The sequence below is a fragment of the Grammomys surdaster genome, unplaced genomic scaffold (genome assembly GCF_004785775.1).
Source record: "Grammomys surdaster isolate TR1022 unplaced genomic scaffold, NIH_TR_1.0 125688, whole genome shotgun sequence".
Lineage (NCBI taxonomy): Eukaryota > Metazoa > Chordata > Mammalia > Rodentia > Muridae > Grammomys > Grammomys surdaster.
Genome location: NW_021620524.1, coordinates 1796147 through 1814400, shown reverse-complemented (window position 1 = coordinate 1814400; position 18254 = coordinate 1796147). Strand labels below are relative to the sequence as shown.

Sequence of the window (18254 nt, the reverse complement as noted above, 5' to 3'; positions counted from 1 at the left end):
GCGGGGAGGAGCCGCCGGGGCGGGGAGGAGCCGCCGGGGCGGGGAGGCCCCACCTCTGACAGTGATCTCTTTGATCTTCTTTGTTTTCTCGTTGATCCACTTCTCACGTCGGATTTTCTCGGTGGCGCTCATGAGTTCTTTGAGTTTCTTGATCTCCTGCGTGAAGAGCGCAGTAGGTCAGTGAGGGTAGAGGTGGAGTCCCATCCGCCTCCTGGGCCTGTAGGCTGCAGGGCTCCTTCCTCTCTCCTCAGGGGTGGGGACTACCCCACCACACATATTCTAGCCTGAGGTACCACACAGGGTAGTTACAGCCACCAGCCTGTAGAGGTCCCGTCTCCGAGAGGGATGCCACCACCCACTGCAACCGAGGCCACATGGAAGGCAGAGAATTAAGGGGGGACATAGGAAGGAGAAGAGGCTCTCCATCCGAGAGCTGGTGTGCCTTTCCTGCTGACACACACCATCAACAAGGTGTCAACAAAAAAGTCACTTACTGGAATGATAGTGCATGTTTTCTTAGAGATGCCACCAACAAAAACCAGTAGGCACACTTAAGGGCAGAATGGTTTCTAACTTTCCCTTAGCAATTCTCTCATGCCCAAATTTAAGTGATAGCCTCAGATATTCACCTCAGATACTACAAGCTCACTTACAGGAAGAATTCTTTTTTTTTTTTTAGGAAAAAATTCTTTAACCCTTAAACCTTGCACACTGCACACTCTAACAGCATAACTAAAGCCACAGGATTTTATATACACCTACTGTGCAGAAAGCCCGATCCTCCCACAAGTCCACACCACGCCTGCAGGTCTCCTGAGTGCATCTATCAGCTCCTGTGCCTAAGATCTGTCTCTCAGACAAGTCTCTCAATAAGGTAAGTCTCTTAATAAACGCCAGCTGTGCTTTAAACTGAAATTCTTTTCTGCTGGAAGCCAGGGTCCTGCTTTTGTCTGAGAGGAAGGTCACTAGCGGGCAAGGGAGTTTCTCAGGCTGCTGTGGATGGCCTGGAGCCATGACTCCCTTCCTGCTGAGGCTGAGAGGACTACCAAGAACTTCAGTCTGGCTGGGGGCTATGGACACTGGGTCTCTTTAAACAGTCAGCCCGCCCTCACATAGGGTCTGGGCTCCAGTCTAGGGTGGCTTCAGAGACAAGCATAACCAGGTGGCGCAGTCAGACTTTTAACCAGCATCTGCAGGCCAATCTGGAGGAGCCTGGTGCAGCTGAGCTGTGCGGGTTCTATCTCTCAGGATGCCACTGGAGTAGGCCAGGCTTGGACTCCTGGGTCCACGGCCACTGTCCTATGAGAAGGGCCAGGTGGGCTGTGCATGCTTACCTGGGATGTGGCAGCCCACACCTCACCACCTATCCCTGTTGAACACCTGGATGCAGTTCAACAAAAGGGAACGAGACTGAAAAAAAAAATCCCCCAAACCCCAAAAATCAAAACAACTCTCTCAAAAAACAACCCCCCAAAACAATAACAAACAAACAAAAAAGCCAGGCCAGGTGGTAGTAGTGCACTCCTTTAATCCCAGCACTCAGGAGACAAGAGGCAGGTGGTGCTCTCTGTGAGTTCAAGGCCAGCCTGGGCTATAAGGTGAGTTCCAGGACAGCCAGGGCTGCCATGCTGCCACTACCCCGGGGACCGCGTCACGGCCTGGCGTCAGCTCACCAGTTCGTGTTGCTCCTGCATCTGGGCCACGCGCTCCCGATACCGCTGGTCCCCGTGCTTCAGCTCGGCCACCACCCCCTCACACTTCTCGCTCAGAACTTTCTTGTCTTCGATCAGCTATGATGGGGGCAGGGTGAGGCTCTGGTGTCTGCCCTACGGTCCCTCCCAGGCCAGCACTGCCTCCCTGACTGTCACCTGGTCAATGAAGGACAAGTGCCGTTGGATGGTGGCCTCATACTGCTCCTTCTGCTGCTGCAGCTGCCGGCTAAGCTCCTTCTCCGTCTCCTTAACACGCCGAACCGTGAGGTCACGCTGCTGCGCCTGCAGGGAGCATGGACAGGAGATACTGTCACTGAACCCCTGCCGGGCACCAAGTGCCATGTGGGGGAGAAGGCAAAGGCAGAGCTGTGGGGTGGCACTGACTCAGGCCTCTTGGGTAGGATGCTGGCAGGCCCTATCCCAGCTGGAGCCCTGGGGTGATGATGGCTAATGGTCTCACCAGAGCTCTCTGCAGCAGAACCATGGCCTGTTTCTTCTCCTCCAGCTCCAGCTTCATCCGCATCATGGATGTACTTCCCTCAGACCCTAGTTCCAGGGACCTTGGGCCCGCCTCTAGCACCAGGCTCTAAGGATAGGACAAGCCTCAGCAGGTCACCCAGCAGTTACTGCCTCCCTGAAGCCCACCCTCCATAGGGAGTCTCGACATGCCCCCTGTCCCACCCTGCTGCAAGGGAAGAGCTACGCAAGACATCTGGTCAAGGGACTGTGGCGACAGGTCAACCACAGAGACGGTATTTATTAATCCTGCAGGAGGAGGGCTATGTCTGGATGCTAAACACAGATCTCGAGGCCTGGGCTACCCTCTCCTGACCTTCCTGCCCCATGAAAACAAGATGTATCCCTGTATCCATCGTGGTTACGGATGCTCACCCAGGACACAGCCCACAGACACTGGAGCCCGGGGATGTCAGACAACCCACCCACAGGGTGACCTATCTAGAGAAGATGCCAGGGTAGGACAAAGCACCCCTGTCACTTCCCAGTGGGAGCCTCGCGGACACCTGGCTGCTGACTACCTCCCGCCAGGGTGCTGGCTGCTCCTGTCCCGACTTCTCCATCTCGTCCAGGAAGCTCATAATACTCTGTAGCTTGGCCTCTGACAGCAGAGTCCCGTCATCAGGGGGGCCGGGGGCCGCGCTGAGTTTCCCAAACTTCTCCAGGTTGTCAGCCGTCAGGGAGTTGGCCTCCTCCTCCTGCAGGTGGCCCAGCATTGGGGGCTTAGGGAAGCCTGAGAACTTGGGGTCCCTCGGGGACGGGAGTGAGGGAGGGGCAGTAGGCCTGGCTATGGCTAGAAGGGTCTCCCTGGCCGCTCCCTGGTCAGGACCTTTGAGAGTATTGCCACAGCAAGAGAGGTGTGTACCCTCCTGGGTCACTGTGTTCCAACCTCAAGGAGGCCAGACAGGTAGGGAGAGTAGAAGTCAATAGGCACATCTGGCCCTTGTTAGGTTCTCAACTAAAGCAGGAGCATGGTGGCCCATGCCTTCCCTGACCCGCCGTGGAGGCCTCCTGACCTTCAAGGGTGGCATGAGGGCCTGGCGCCCGCTCACCTCATCACTCCAGGCATATCTGTCCTTATGATAGGCCTTGGGGTGAGGCAGCGGCTCGGGCTCCTGCTCCAGCAGCCTCAGCGTGTCCAGAAGATCGTCCAGGGTTCCTCTGGCCCTGGTCTTGCTCCTGGTAGAGCCCAATGCTGCCAAGTCCTCTCTGGGTTCACCCTGGGAATGGATGTCCTGTAGTAGACACACCAGGAGAGAGATCAGCAAGGCCAGAGGTAGCTAAGAGTCACCCCAGGTACCCATGGGGCTGGGCAAGGCCTTTGCACCCATCCCTGTGGGCCAGTGGGTCCAACACTTGGCACATGACTCAAGGTGCTGTCCTCAGAGAAAGGCTCCAGCCCAGTGTCACACTGAGCAGCCTATCACCTTGCTGTCCCCTGATGAATGTGAACTGGCAGCATTCCAGAGTGGTTCTGAGACCTCCCCACAGCCAGATCAGCAGGCCACTGCCTTACACACAATAGCAGCCCTCTGGGCTCCTTCAGGACACAAAGGACCCCAAAACCGAGGAGAAGGCAGGGACATGTCTAGACCTGTGGCTTGTTCTCTGCAGACTGCTGTCGCTCTGGGGATGGTTGAGTGGCAGGAAGGCAGGGGTCCCTGGGGCCTTTTGGGTAGATGCTGGCACCTGTAAGACAGAATGCCCTGTCACTCCTACAAGGGCCTGACCTTTGAGGGGAGCTGGGAAGGAGCCCTGGCCTTCCAGGTGTGAAGCTGTGTGGAGCAGTGCAGCCCGAGTGCTGGGCCTCGGTTGTGCAGGCCCCACCGCTGGGATAATTTGTTGAGGCCTGGCCACCCTCAAGTCCAGTGCCAGGAGTGACCCAGGAGCTGAGATCCCAGTTCTGCAGGTATAAGTCCTCATGCCTGGCCACACGAGGACTGAAGGCTGTCAGAGTCTGCAGCCTCACCTCACCAGGGTCAGGTGGACGGAGGCCCACTCACCAGCATTGTTGGCCTTGGGGTGTGTGACAGTGCCTGGCATTAAGGGCGGCTCCTGCGTGGGTCGAGGCTGCTCCAGTGCTCTGGTCTCTGGTATGTCCTTAGGCAGCCTGTGCTCAGCCTCACTCGCCTTCTGGGCTCGTTTCTGCTGCAGTTCCTGACAGAGGAGCATCTCTGAGCAACCCCTTAAAGCAGGGTGTCCCCTTACCCTTTTGCAGCCCAGCTCCCCTGAGGCTCAGTGTCCCAAGCACTAGTGAGTAGTGCTCTCTGGCATACAGGCTACGGGATGACACCTGGGGTACTCGGTACCTGAATGGCTGCCTGCCTGGCCTGGCGAGCCTTCTCCTCCCGGGTCTTCTTCCTTGCTGCCTCCTCCTTCCTGTGCAGGTCCAGAAGGTTCCCACTTCCCAACCGTTGCCTCTGCCCCTGCCAGGGAAGCCAAAGTCACAAACTTTACAGAACTGGAAGATGGACAGAACCCTGGAACCAGCTGGGAGGGCTCCATGAGACCTCGAACGTTGACTAGCATGGAAGGGTGAGATTCCTTAGGACACTGAACCTGCCACCTTGGCTCAACAGAGGCTAGACCCACACTGAGATGCAGGCATATCAGGGAGACACAGTTCTGTTAGCACTCAGCTGGGTGTTTGCTCAGGGTGTCACCCTGGCACATCAACCCAACAGCAGTATCAAGGACAAGTAAGTGCCACAAAGGGCTGTGCACTTGTGGGTGACTCCAGGTCTGACATCCATTTGATTTGTCTTAAGAATGGCACTTAATGCACTCGCTGTATGCACTGCAGACGGCGAGACCCTGAGGAATCTACGCCCAGCCCACAGCCATACTGACCTCTCTCTTAGACGCCAGCAGGTGCTCGAGGCTGGCTGCTCCTGCTCGGCGCCTCTGTACCTGGCAGCGGTACCAGCGTTGGATGGTGACTGCAGCCTGGTTTACCTGATGGATGAACCTGTCCAGAGAACTAGATTCAGGACCAGAAAGGGTCCCCACATCCCTGTACCCCTAGAACAAGAAGCTGTTAGTCAAGTGTCCAGATAGAAAGAGACAGTGATGGCTAAACATGGCCCTTTCCCACCTGGCTATGATGTGGAAGGCCAGCTCTTCTAGACTCCTTTAAAACCTAAACCCACCCCGCTGGGAAACAACCCAGGAAGGATGCAAGTGTCAGTCTAGAGCAGGCTTGGATGGTGTGTCCAGGCAACAAGCTGCTGCTCCAGCACCCCGCAGCCTGCTAAAAGGTAAGAACACCAAAGCACACGAGATAAACGGGTTTGCAAAGGTCAGGGCAGAAGAGACCACATGGTGGGTGGGCTGAGGGAGCTGGGGGAAATTGAAATAGCCTAATTATTTTTAGTGTTACTTATTTGAGGGTTGTTTGCTTTGTTTTGAAGAGAACGTCTGTCTATGTAGCCTTGGGTATCCTAGAGCTTGATACCCAGTCCAGGCTGGCCTTGAACTCAGAGATCCTCCTCCTCAGCCTCCCCAGTGCTGGGACTAAAGGTATGCAACACCACACCCGTTCATTTATTTGTTTTTGAGCCAGAGTGACATGTTCCACTCTGGCCTCAAACTCATCATGTACCTGAGGATGACCTAAAACTACTGGTTCCCCGACCTCTCCTACCCACGTGCAGAGAATGTAAGCTTGTACAACTGTATATGTCACGTGGGTACATTTTAAAACTAGACCCAAGGGGCTCAGGGGTATAGCTCTTGCTGAGTATATGCAAACCTCTGGGTCCCATCCCAGTACTGCAAGAAAACAGATAATCCAATAAAGCTGATTAAACCAAACCCCTCAACCCTGACTAGAAGGGCTAAGCACAGATCGTTACCAAGGGTAACGACAGAGGACCAAGTACCTCCAGCTGCCTGCCCCAGTGCCCTGGCTCTCCAGTGAGGCCCATCCAGAGGAGCATCACGATGAGGCTCTGGGGAGCTGGCGGCTCCTGGCCTTGCCTCCCAGGACCCTACCTCCCACTGTCTACCTGCAGGACCCCTCCCCATACTCAGCCCCGAGTCACAGGACAGGAGGGTGGTCTGGACGGAAGTCCTGAGGCCACCTGGGAGCCCCCAATGCAGCTATTCACCTGCTAATGGGTCCTGGCAAGGAGCCACCATGGTAGCCACAGAAGGCCCGGCCTGTGCCCACCGCTGTAGCCCCAGAGGGCAATGTCAAGGACAGCCGCACACATGGTAGCCACGGAAGGCCCCGCCTGTGCCCACCGCTGTAACCCCAGAGGCAGGTGTTTGTTCTCCTCAGTCTTTTATGTTCTTTCTGCTAAATGTGTTTTTAATCACGGGTTTCACGGAGGGATAATTACCGTACTACAAACCCTCCCATTTGTGGCATACAATTCAATGCTTTCTGAGGCAGATTTACAGGGTTGTGCATCCATCAGCACAATCCAATTCTAGAACATTCCCATCACCCTCAGAGAACAATCCCTGCGGTCTCCTGGTTCCTATCATGCCCCAAGCAACTACAGCCCCCTCCCCCTGTATAGCCAACCATCTTGCCTTTGCATTTTAGACACATGGCATCTCAGCGAGAATGGCCTTCCCGTTCATGCTGTCTAAAAACCAACTATTAGGTGAAAACTCTTACTGTTAGAGTCACCGGTCCCAAGCCCCTCGCCCCACAACTCCCTGAGAAAAGTCACCTCTCGGCTTCCTCCTCAGTCACCTCCTTCCGCCTCAGCAGGCCAGTGGTGCCCCGGGTGGACTGACTGCCACTGGAGAAGTTCTTCCGAGGCTTCCCAAGGTCGCTGCCCTCACCACCTTCACGAGCTGCCGCCTTCACAATATTGCTGGTGGTACAGGGAAGCCCAGTTGAGTTCACAGCTCTAAGCAGTGTCCCAGGAACCATGGTGCAAGGTTGACCTTTCACCTCCACCTTGCTGGCCCCCAGAACTACCTGTACCCCAAAATCTCACTGGCTGCATCCGTGTAAACGTCCTTTACATTTTATAAACAGAAAGAGGTTCTCAGTACAGAAGTCCAGAACCAGACAGACTCAAGAACTCTGAGGACCACTGATTCTAAGTGAAGCCCTGTTGAGGTACAGGTCATTAGTTACCCCAACTGTGGCATATGGTTCTGTATGTGCACAGGAGCTTCTTTCGAGGGCTCCTCCATGGGCAGAGACCTGAGCTTCCCCAGTTAGCTGTTTGTTCTCCCTAGGAGGCTGCTTCAGCCCAAATGGCAACATCACTGAAAGTCAAGAGCCCTGTCACAGGTCAGCATCTTCACACACTACGCAGCCTACCTGGGGCCCTCCCCCGGACCACACACTTCCTGTGTGCATGTGAGCAGGCCTTACTTGAGGGAGGGGGCTGTCTGGTTGGAGCTCTTGGGGGGCGACACCTTCTTCGAGGAGGCATAGTGGTTATGCACCATGGTGGTGACACAGTTGCCCACAGCTGCTTTGTTGCTCCTGTTGGAGAGACCAGGAAGGAGTGGGGCTGGATGGGACAGTCAGGTTTGGTGTGTGGCATGTGCTGCTGTAAACACTCTCAGTGCACACTAACGCAATGACCAAGCACTTCTGGGAGCCCATGGCCTGCACCCCCCGTAGCCAAGAGCCCTTTCCTACACCCAAAGTGGATGGTGTTTCCTAACCCCCAAGGTCAAGGGATGCATGCTGGCTTTGGAAGTGGCCCTGAGTGCGCTTTCTCCAGTGGCATCTCCTGGTCCATCAGTGAGGCCACAGCATCAGCATCTACCATGTTGGTCACTGTTCTCCGACATGCTTTAGTCTGTCATGTCCCTGGTGAGCCTGACCCCAAGAGTGACAAGCACAGCTCTGACACAGGCTCACCCTTGGCAGGCAGGTTGGGAACCCCAAAGGCGACACCTCCCAAATGAACCTTCTAAGTCAGATACAGTTGGCCCTGAGGAACCTTCTGGACCTGGTGTTTCTGAAAAGCACAGTTAGGTAACTTGGACCTCTAGAAAAAAAGGCTCCTCCAAAGGAGAGGAGCCTTCCAGGAGGCTAGGAGGCCTGCTGCACTGACCACTGCTGCTGTCTAAACATGGCCACAGGTCCACTGGCCACAGTGCACGCTACCACTTACAGGCGCCACCTCTGGCTGAGGGGAAGCCATTCATTGTCACTGACTTCTCCTTTCATACAGCTTACTCCAGCTACATAAGAGACAAAAAGAAAGTGCTCGTGGGCTGGGCGTGTGTGGTAGGATACCTGTTGTTTGCAGTGAAGCTGGGCGCCAGGGAACACTCCTTCTTCCGCGGGCCCAAGGCTGAGCCAAGGGTGCTGGAACTCTGAACACTGGCTGGCAAAGCAAAGCCCCTAGGCTGGTCATCCTGTGGACACATCCACATGGACACTTCTTAGCCTGGGACTTGAGGAGCACACCCCAAAACCAACAGCAGGCCCTCACATGTCATGGGGCAGCAGATGCTGTGCCCCAAGGGACCAGTGTCAGGACCAAAGCACCCTCCCTGCAACAGCTCGCTCGCTCTCTCTCTCTCTCTCTCTCTCTCTCTCTCTCTCTCTCTCTCGGCAGTGGCAGGAAGGATGTGGAAGGGACCCCATCATGACTGCCTCATGCTCACCCTTACCAGGATGTTCCATGTGGCTCCCTTCTCACTGGGCGCCTTGCTGAGACTGGCCACCCTTCTTCTCCCACTGGTGCCGCCCTCGAAGAGCATCAGGAAGTCGGTGGGCTCTGCTGGCCTGTGTCAGAGAGAGGTACGCACACAAAGTCAAGGGTTAGGGACACCAGGAAGAAAGACAGGCGTGTGTCCTACAGAAGGCAAGAGGGCATGACTTCAGGACAGGAGTCTGGTCACACCCAGTTTAAAAGAATGTTTCCGGGCTGGAGAGATGGCTCAGTGGTCAAGAGCACTGACTGCTCCTCCAGAGGTCCTGAGTTCAATTCCCAACAACCACATGGTGGCTCACAACCATCTGTAATGAGATCTGATGCCCTCTTCTAGTGTGTCTGAAGACAGCTACAGTGTACTCATATACATAAAATAAATAAAATAAATCTTTTAAAAAAGAAAAGAAAAGAAAAAGACTGTTTCCCGGAGGCAGGAGAGTTGGCTCGGGCTGAGGGCACGTAATATTCTGGTAAAGGACCCAGTTTGGGGTCCTGTATCTACGCAGAGGCTCACAACGCCCTGTAACTCCATTTTCAGAGGACCTGACACTTTCTTCCGAGGGCAGCAGGTACACAGATGGTGCACATATATAAGCAAACATTATATACATAAAACATGTTTCTTAACCTTACATACGTTCCTACCTGGCAGAGACGCCTCAGTGGGGCAAGGTCTGGAAGTCTGGGCAGTCTGGGGGCTGCACTGAGCCTGAGGAGCAAAGGCCTTAAGACACGTGGCTACCAGCTGCCGCCATTACCCTCATTCCCCCATACACAAAGAGCCACGAAGCAGTCAGCTCGAGAAAGTCATAGGCAACAGGAGTATCAGCTAGGTGGCAGGAACTCCCCCGGGCGGCCATGGACATACTATGCCCCAAGGTCTGAGCCTGATGGAGTGAGAGAGCCTAGAGTAATGCCCTGTGTGAGGCATGAAGCTCTGGCGTCGAGTAGACTGACTGTGTGCAGGCAGAGTGACGAGGCCCAGCCTCACACGGGTGAAGCACTGTCACACAATGATCCTCAAAATCACCGCTCGGCGGAACGGCCACACACACAGGAGGCCACTCGCTATCTCACTCTAGTTATATGAACTGTCCAGGTGTCTCTTCTCAGCCCAGACACACCCCTGCCAAGACTGCCAGACTGCCAGACTCCACACCCTGTTAGACTTCACCCATCACCTCTGACAAAGGCCAAGGCACAGTGTTGGCATCACCAGCCATGTTGGCAGGCCACAAAAGAAAGTAAGGCCAAATCCACTTTCCAGTGGAAGGGGTGGGCTCAGTCTGCATGAACATGGGAGGCAGGGAGGTAGAAGGGGGAGGACTTGTCCTGATTCACAAACGGTTAAGAGACTAGACACAATGCAGTGCTAAAATCCAGAAAGGCCACCGGGCCAGAGTCAATGCGTTAACCCATCAGAAACGGGGATGGAGACCCGGCATGTGACGGCAGGGACTGCAAGGCCCTAGACAATCTAGCAAGAAATATGCAAGACTTTCATGGACATTGGGGTTGGTGGAAGTTGGCAGAGTCATGAAACAGTCACAAAGAAGTAAGGACCGGAGGGGCCACGGCACGGAAGAGCTCTCCTCTGGCAAGTGTCATCAAAAAAGCAAGGCCACAGAAGACAGGAGACAGCTTGGGGCCAGCACAGCAAGACACAGGGGCAGAAGACAGAACATGAGGCCCTCTGCGGGACCACCGCACTGCATGAAGTCAGAGTGTCAGTGGTTGAATCTGAGATGTCCCTTAAGCATTCAATCCCCAGCTTGCGGAACCTTTAGACAGTGGGGTCTAGGTGATAGAAGTATGTGAGTAGAGGTGGGCCTTTCCACGTTACACTTCCGGTTCAGCATGCTCCTCCCCACTTCCCATCAGCCACAATGCAAGAAGTTGCCACCACAAGCTCCCGCTGTCTGGTGATATCATACAAAATGTAAAGAATACAGAAAATCAATGCGAATAGAAGAGTTTGTTGCTGTGATAAATGTATCCACATTGGCCTTGGGAAAGGGTTTGTGGCAGGGACTTGGAAGTTTGGGACTGAAGGCAAGGGAAACCCTAATACTGTCTGCAGAGCCAAAAAAACCAAAACAAAAACAAAAAAACAAAAAACAACCCCAAACCACAAACCAAAAACTCAAACCAAAACCAAAAAACACCAACAAAGACAGCTGGGGGGGGCAGGGGGGGCTGCAAATGGAAACAAAGGCCTTAAGTTGTTACACTGTAGCAACAAATCTGGCTACATTTTACAAGAGTCCTAAAATTTAGGTGAGGCTGAATTCAAAAGCAATAGACCAGTTTATCCAGAAGGACAAAGTTCCTGACAGCAAGGCATTGAGGCTGAGACTCTTAGATTTACATTGAAAACTGAGAGAAAAAAACAACAACAAACAAACAAACAAACCCCACAGGAGCAGGACTTTAAAGGATTTTAAAGTAGGGGGAAGGGGAAAGCAGCCTGGGGAGAGAGCCACACAAAGCAGCTACAGCTGGAAAAGACACATACTTTATACCTGGACAAGAAAAGTTCCTTGAAGGCAGACCCCACTGTCAAAGGCTCTGGGATGTGAAAGAGAAATCAAGTGCTCATAGGGGCTGGAGAGACTGGAGAGGCGGCTCAGCTGGTGGTGCACTGGCTGTTCTTGCAGAGGGCCCAAGTTGGGTTCCTAGCACCCACATGACAGCTCACAGAAGGCCTGCCAAGTCCCAGGGATGCCCTGCTCCAAAACAACCAGCAAGGAAAACACTGTTCTGCTTTAGCTGCTGGGCGCCCTATAGCTTACACGGCCGGAGGTGTGCAGATACACCTTGTGCTGGCAGGACTGGGTGCTGTCCACATGGTGCTGGTAGTATTATAGCATGCAGACTGCAAGAGTTCTAACAGGCTCAAGGAGGCTGCACTTAGTGAAGCTGCATGGGACACTTGAGCAAGCTATGCAGGAAGTTGTCACGGGGAAGACTAGGTTGCAGTCTGGACCCCAGAATGTGTGTGTGTGTTGGGGGAGGGGGGGAAAACCAAGCCTTTTGGAGCCCAACTGAATACATTATGAGCCCTCAATGCCAGATTTGGCTGACAAAGACTTGGCCTGTTCTTTGCTGTGCCCTATGCTTCCATTTTGGAATATGAATCTTATTCTGGATTCTGATGTTACCTTTTATTATTGTTGTTGTTGTTATTACTGGAGCTAACTGTTACAGACTACAGAGACTTTTAAGCTGGACCAGAAGCATTTTCTATTATAACATGGTCAGGAGCCTATGAGGCTAAGGTGTGGGAGGTTGTGACTTCAGAGTGATGTGTTTGGGTACCAGGCTGATAAGGGGTGGAGCTGTGCTGGGTTTTGTCAGCTTAACAAGATCTACAGTCATCGGGGAACTGGCCTCTGAGCAGGACTTGGTGATCCGTTATTCTGAGGTGGGAAGACGTGCCCACTCCTTATTCCCCGTGTGTTCCCCGTGTGGGATCCTGGACTGCACAGGTGGAGAAAGGGAGCTGAGAAGGTCTCATGTTACCCTCCTCTACTGCAGAGGTGACCAGCTGCTTCTAGCTCCTGCGGTGTTGACTTCACTGCAGTGACAGACTGCACTGTGATTTGGAATGAGCCAGTTCTTCCCTAGATGGCTTTTGTCAGGGTGCTTTATAGGGAAAGAACTAAGACATTCAATTGCTAACAGAACTAGGCCTGCTCTCCCAATGGCCAGAGAAGGGCACGTACTTCTGCAAAGGGTCTCCTGGATGTCATTAATAAGCATACCTACACCACATAGACACACATACACAAACATGCACACGCGCACACACCACACCTACACACACATGTGCACACACATACACCACAGACATGAGTACACATATATACACATGCACACTATATGCACCAAGCCCTCTACACACACCACACACCTGCACACCGTAACACATAGCGTCCATATCACACAGACACCATAAACTATGAATACTCCGTAACACATGCCACACATGAAGCATACTCTACAAACTCACAAGCCACAGACATGTGCACGTACAGCCCACATATACGCCCCGCTTTTACCACACGTGTGCACCCCACACCCCCAGTGCATCTGCATTTTTCAGACTGGACATCCTGAGGGTATGGCACACTATCTTGGCTGCTACATCCCAGGCCCTGAGGCTGTCTATCTGCATGTGACAGGAGTGCAGCTCCTATCTTCCCAGGGGAGGGCCTCCCAGATCCCACTGCCCAGCAGAGACCACAGTGGACAGAGCTGCAGGAAGGGCTGGGGAGGAAAGAGAAGGGTGGTTGGAGTTACCCGATGGGATCACCTGAGGAGTAGAGGGGGACTGGGAGTCACCATAGGTTACCGGGGGGAGCTGGTCCATGACTGGTTGACCTGGGTAGTACTGTTAGATCTTCGAAGATTGTTGATGGCTCGGGGACCGCCAGGCCCAGTGGCCTCCTGCAGAAGGGAAAAAAAAGAGCCTATTTAGTAGAGAAAGCCTCGGACTGTTGCCAGGCTGCTCAGCCCCAGGCCAGGCCTGAGAGAAATCACTGGGAAACAGTGTTCTGGGTTCCAAACAAGCTGGGAGGCTCTTGGTGGCACATGGACAATTAAGGGGGTGGCCACAGGACAGGATGGCCTAGCCATCAGTGGGTGTAGGGGGCAGGGCCCAGCCTTTGAGAGCCTAGGTGTATTGCATGAAATGGGGAGCCCTTCACCCCTTCAGTGGTGGAGGACCCAGCTAGGAACTGCTTGCTCTGTCACTGTGTCATCAGCAGTGGGCCTAGTGTTCTCAGGGGCTGGACATGCTGCATTGCAGAGGGCAGGAGAGGAAGCAGGCACAGTGGGGCACGGGCCACCTACAGACCAGGAACAGCGGCTGTGTACCTCAGTGGCAGGCTCGCCTCTCCCTTCTTTGGCCCTCTGCACTTTAAACAGCGGCACATCCGACCTACTCTTAATAATGTGGAACCGTTGAATACATCGACTGTCACTGCGTCGGTGACGGCTCAGGGGTACCCCTTTCCTTTCCCATTTTCCCGATGGCAATTTTATAGTCTCCACACTGAGGGAAGAGATAAAGGTGGCTCTTATGCTCACGGAAGGTTATCAAGTGCTCGCCGGATAAATGAGAGCATGGGCTAAGAACCTTAAACTCCACCTGTGAAAAGGCCGAATGTCATCAGCCCAGGAGTAGCCCCTCACCCCCATCCCCGCAGACAAAGCTGGCCAGCTCCATTGTCACATACTCTGGTATCTGCTCCGATGACAAGCTGGGTCTCTTGGGATTTAAAGGCTGCCCAGAGCAAATGCCCTTCAAAATCCTAATGAGATCAACCAGTGACAAGGACCAGCAGTAAAATGAGGCCCGTCCAGAGGAGGTCCTGGCCTGGTGGGCTGTTCTTTCATTAAGTATATAGGGGTAGCGTCATCCTACAAAATAAACAGCCGGATCGATCCCACAGCGGAGTCCCCTGAGAGGACTTGGCAGCTTTCCCCACCCAGATCCAAGCTACTTGAGCTGTCACCTAAGCAAAGACTGAGCCGATAGGACTGCTCTCAGCAGGAGACCGAGGAGATAAGGCTGTGTGTCCAGGTAGCCACAGAGGAAGCCCTCACATGTAGAAGGGCTGCTCAACTATCCAACACTGTCTCTGTGTAGCAGCAGATAGTTGGTCCACATGTGTAGTCCTGCCCCCCCTCCTTGCTTAGGGTTTCAGGGCAGTGGAAGGATCTGAATAGGAGAAGACCCAGAAACTCAAAAGCAAGGCTGGGGCCACAGAGGGCAGCAGGGTTGAGAGTCACACTAGTCTGAGCTGCCCGTCCCTCAGCTGAGGCTGGTTCCCTGCAGTAACTTGTCCAAACCAAATGTCCTTTACTGTCTTGTTATCTCTGTCCCAGAATGCAGCCTGAGCAATGGAGGCCTACACCATCTGACACACTTTTTCAGGAAGAAGAAGGAGGTGGGCCTTTTATCAAGAAAGACGGCTCAGACCATCAACAAGCCCTTCACTGTCAGCAAGGACCTGCTTCTCAGGTAGAGAGTCGCAGAGGAGAGGCAGCAGGCAGGTGTCACCCAGCCTGTTTTAGAAGTTCAGGCCAGACTCAGGCACAGTCCCTTAAAGCATCTGATTCCTCTCTTGGCATGCCAGGAGAATGCTTTGGGTTGCAGGAGTCCAGCTTGGCCCCTCATGCTCACCCCATGAATTTCTGAGCGACACCCCTGATCCATGCCCCACATGGGTAGGCTGGGAAAGGGAAGACAGCTCTCCCCAAAGCCCCAGCCCATCAGCTGCCCACCCAGTTTCTACAAGGCCAAGTAGCTTGTCGCTCTTGAGCTGGTCTGCCCATTTGAAGAACCAAAGAAACCTAAATACAGTGGACCAGGAGGGGTAAGCCCGGCTGATGCCAGAAGGATCTGGATCTACCACAGCACAGCTCACTAGGCGTGCATGGTCCAGTTCCTTCCTGCCCTCAAGATGACCATGAATATAAGTTCTTGTGAGGAACTGTCCCCAGAGACTAGATGCTGCCCCAAGAGGGTCCCGGCCCCCACACTCACCAGTGCCTTTTTTCTTGGCTCACTGCCTGCAGCCACAGACACAGATCGGAAAATAGACTTTGCAGCAGAAGCACTGCCGGGCCGCTGGGACACGGGCGGAGGGAGGCCAATCAGACTCAAGTCCACACCTTCTGGGCTGCCTTCAGGAGTGGCACTGATGGTCCGTGAACCTTTCATGGTGGACCAGGCTAGCCCTGAGAAAGAAACGAGAGGTGCAATAAGACACCACAGGGCTAGGCATGTAGTTCCATCCAGTCTTCAGCAAGACATAAACCAGGAATGGCGGTGTATGCATGTAACCCTGGTACTCCGGAGGCGGAGGTGGGAGGACCAGAAATTCAAAACCATTCTCAGATAGATAGTGAATTCAAGGCCAACCTGGGCTACATGAGATGAGAATGAAGCTTAGAGACATAACCGAGCCGTTAAGAGTGCTTGCTGCTTTCCTGGAGGAACAGAACTTGATTCCTAGTGCCCACATCAGTGGCTCACAACTGCCTGTAACTCTAGCTCCAGGGGATCTAACAGCCTTTTTTGGCCTCTGTGGGTACACAGACTTATACATACATACACACACACACACACACATCGAGTTTTTTTTTTTCAAGACAGGCTTTGACTGTCCTGTCTGGAACGCACTCTATAGACCAGGCTAGCTCAAAACTCATAGAGCTCTACCTACCCCTGTCTCCCGAGTGCTGACATTAAAAGTGTACAACACCACCTAGCTTATTTACGCCTTTTACTCTTCTTGAATTGTATCCAAGTATTTAACAGGGACAGGTCCTGAGGTGTGGGCAGCCTCGTCCCAGGCGAGCCCACCTGGCCCTTCTCACTGGCGTGGTTGTTCATCTTTAATCCCAGAATTTGGTAGGCAGAGGCAGGCAGATCTCTACGAGTTCTGAGGCCAGCCTGGTCTACAGAACGAGTTCCAGGACAGCCAGGGCTACACAGAGAAACCCTGCCTCAAGAAACAAAGAAAAAGAGGAAGAGGAGGTGGTAGAGGAGGGGAAGGAAGAGGGGGAGGAGGGGGAGGAGGAGACAAGACACCATGGAGGAATCTCAGCCCTTGCACGCACAATCTCCACTAGCCCTGGATATCTGGGTCTACCCGCCATTGAAACTCCCGGAAGCCACCACTGGGGATAGGGAAGCTCAGTCAGGATCATGAGAAGACAAGACTGTTCTAAACATTTTACTGGGCTCTCAATGGCAATCCCTGAGGGTGCTAGCAGCAGGCAGTGGCAGGTGTGAGCCTGGCCCTGCCACTTACCAAAGCCGAGGGACATTCTCTACATTTTTTTTTTTTAAGTGCATCTTCCTGAGGTAAATGTGGCTTTCAGATTGGACCTTGGAGATCCCTCAACAGCTTCAAGCTCCTCTAGTAAGATGTGGATTCCTAAGTCCCTGCATCACCACAGAACATCCATGAACTCTTGTCTGTTTCAGAGGCTCCCTGATACCTCTCTTGCAGGGTACTCTCCCCTGCAGTCTCCCACTGGCTCTTCTCATCCCCGAAAGCCCGAGACTCCTGGACATCCCCAGAATCTCTCCTCATCTACCCTCTCACCTGGGGACCATCCCTGGTCCAGCCACTGGGTCAAGTGCTTTGCACAAGTATAGCAGGCTATCCGGCCAGGGCCCATGCTCATGTTACCCAATACGGCTCTCAGCTCATGTTACACCCCCAGGGGAAGCTTCTCAGCACTGCAGAGTAAATCTGAGGACCTGAGATATTCTCTACAAGCAGCCCCCACTGTGCATTAACTAAGCCTGCCTTCCTGCTGTTCCTCGAATCTAGGCAGAGCGTCACAACACACCATTGCATCTGCAATCCCCCTGCCTCCACACCGCCCGTCAGCTTTTCCTCTATCAAACTGTTTTGCTCTCGCTAGGACTCCCCTGAGAGAACAGGGACCACGAAGTCTCAGGTCCTGATGTGTGGAAGGGACTGAGGTGCTGAGTCCTGGGGGAGATAGGGACATGGGACAATGTTAAGTGATTACAATTCCCTTGCAGAGCCAGGAGCATACACTCACCATGGTCCAAAGTCAAGCTGCCTTGGTACTGACGTCCAGGTGTGTGTGGTGGGGGGCAGTATCCCTACTCTGAGGCTGCTCTGCCATCAGTCTGGCCAGTGTCCTCTGTTACACACTTTTGGTTGTATAGGTGAAACCTACACCTTGCCCTTCTTAGCACTGGCTAGACCTTGGTGGACTGTGGCTAGCTCCTAAGTCTGGCGGATATGGATTTCCCAGCACCACGTGCAGCCAGTGAGGTTCTGGGCGGTAAACATAGCCTCTCCATGGAAACCTACAAGCCAGACGACGAGACGAGAGGCTGGGGAGGCCAACCTCACCCTGGACAAAACCGTGCCTTTCCCAGGAGCCAGAGGGGCAGGAGCCTGCTCCCTTTGGGGCCCGGCTGACTCGCAGAAGCAGGGCCTTTGGGCAGCGCACTGCTGTGCTCCTCCGCGGGCGACCCGCATCCCCAAGGCCTCTCGAGGTTTAAGGCAGGAGTTCTGGGGCCGCCCGAGTGGACCCCACGGCGATCTTCCGGGGCTGGGGGTACTGGGCACAGGCCGTCCTCGCTGCAGGGCCCGATCCCTCACCGCGAGACGCCCCTCACCTGCGCGGACCCAGCCTGGGGCGCAGGACCCGTGGGCTCGGCCTGACGGGCGCGGCTGCAGAGCCACCCGGGGCCCCACGGGGCTGGCGCGGCCTCCGCCGTGGGTGACAATAAAACGCTGTCCGCAGGGGCGAGCGGCGGCGGCTAGCAACCAGCCTGGCGCCTCCTCCGCTGTCCGTCACGCCGGCCCGCCTTTGCAGC

At 54.2% G+C, this 18254-nt stretch overlaps 1 protein-coding gene across 1 annotated transcript in view; it reads right to left on the bottom strand.

The window, feature by feature from the left end:
- Cep131 (centrosomal protein 131) overlaps positions 1–18217 on the bottom strand; it is a 22613-nt gene extending 4396 nt beyond the window's left edge. Inside the window, exons 1-17 of the mRNA XM_028787857.1 lie at positions 18054–18217; positions 15426–15619; positions 13227–13321; positions 8829–8943; positions 8449–8570; positions 7570–7683; positions 6911–7057; positions 5079–5196; positions 4538–4654; positions 4232–4385; positions 3823–3917; positions 3281–3463; positions 2750–2926; positions 2173–2298; positions 1869–1994; positions 1674–1790; positions 54–156 (exon numbers count right to left, since the gene is read on the bottom strand). Of these exons, the coding sequence (XP_028643690.1) occupies positions 54–156; positions 1674–1790; positions 1869–1994; positions 2173–2298; positions 2750–2926; positions 3281–3463; positions 3823–3917; positions 4232–4385; positions 4538–4654; positions 5079–5196; positions 6911–7057; positions 7570–7683; positions 8449–8570; positions 8829–8943; positions 13227–13321; positions 15426–15602 (2086 nt within the window). The 5' untranslated portion in view covers positions 15603–15619; positions 18054–18217. The remainder of the gene's footprint in view (positions 1–53; positions 157–1673; positions 1791–1868; positions 1995–2172; positions 2299–2749; positions 2927–3280; positions 3464–3822; positions 3918–4231; positions 4386–4537; positions 4655–5078; positions 5197–6910; positions 7058–7569; positions 7684–8448; positions 8571–8828; positions 8944–13226; positions 13322–15425; positions 15620–18053) is intronic.
- Positions 18218–18254: the final 37 nt, after the last annotated feature.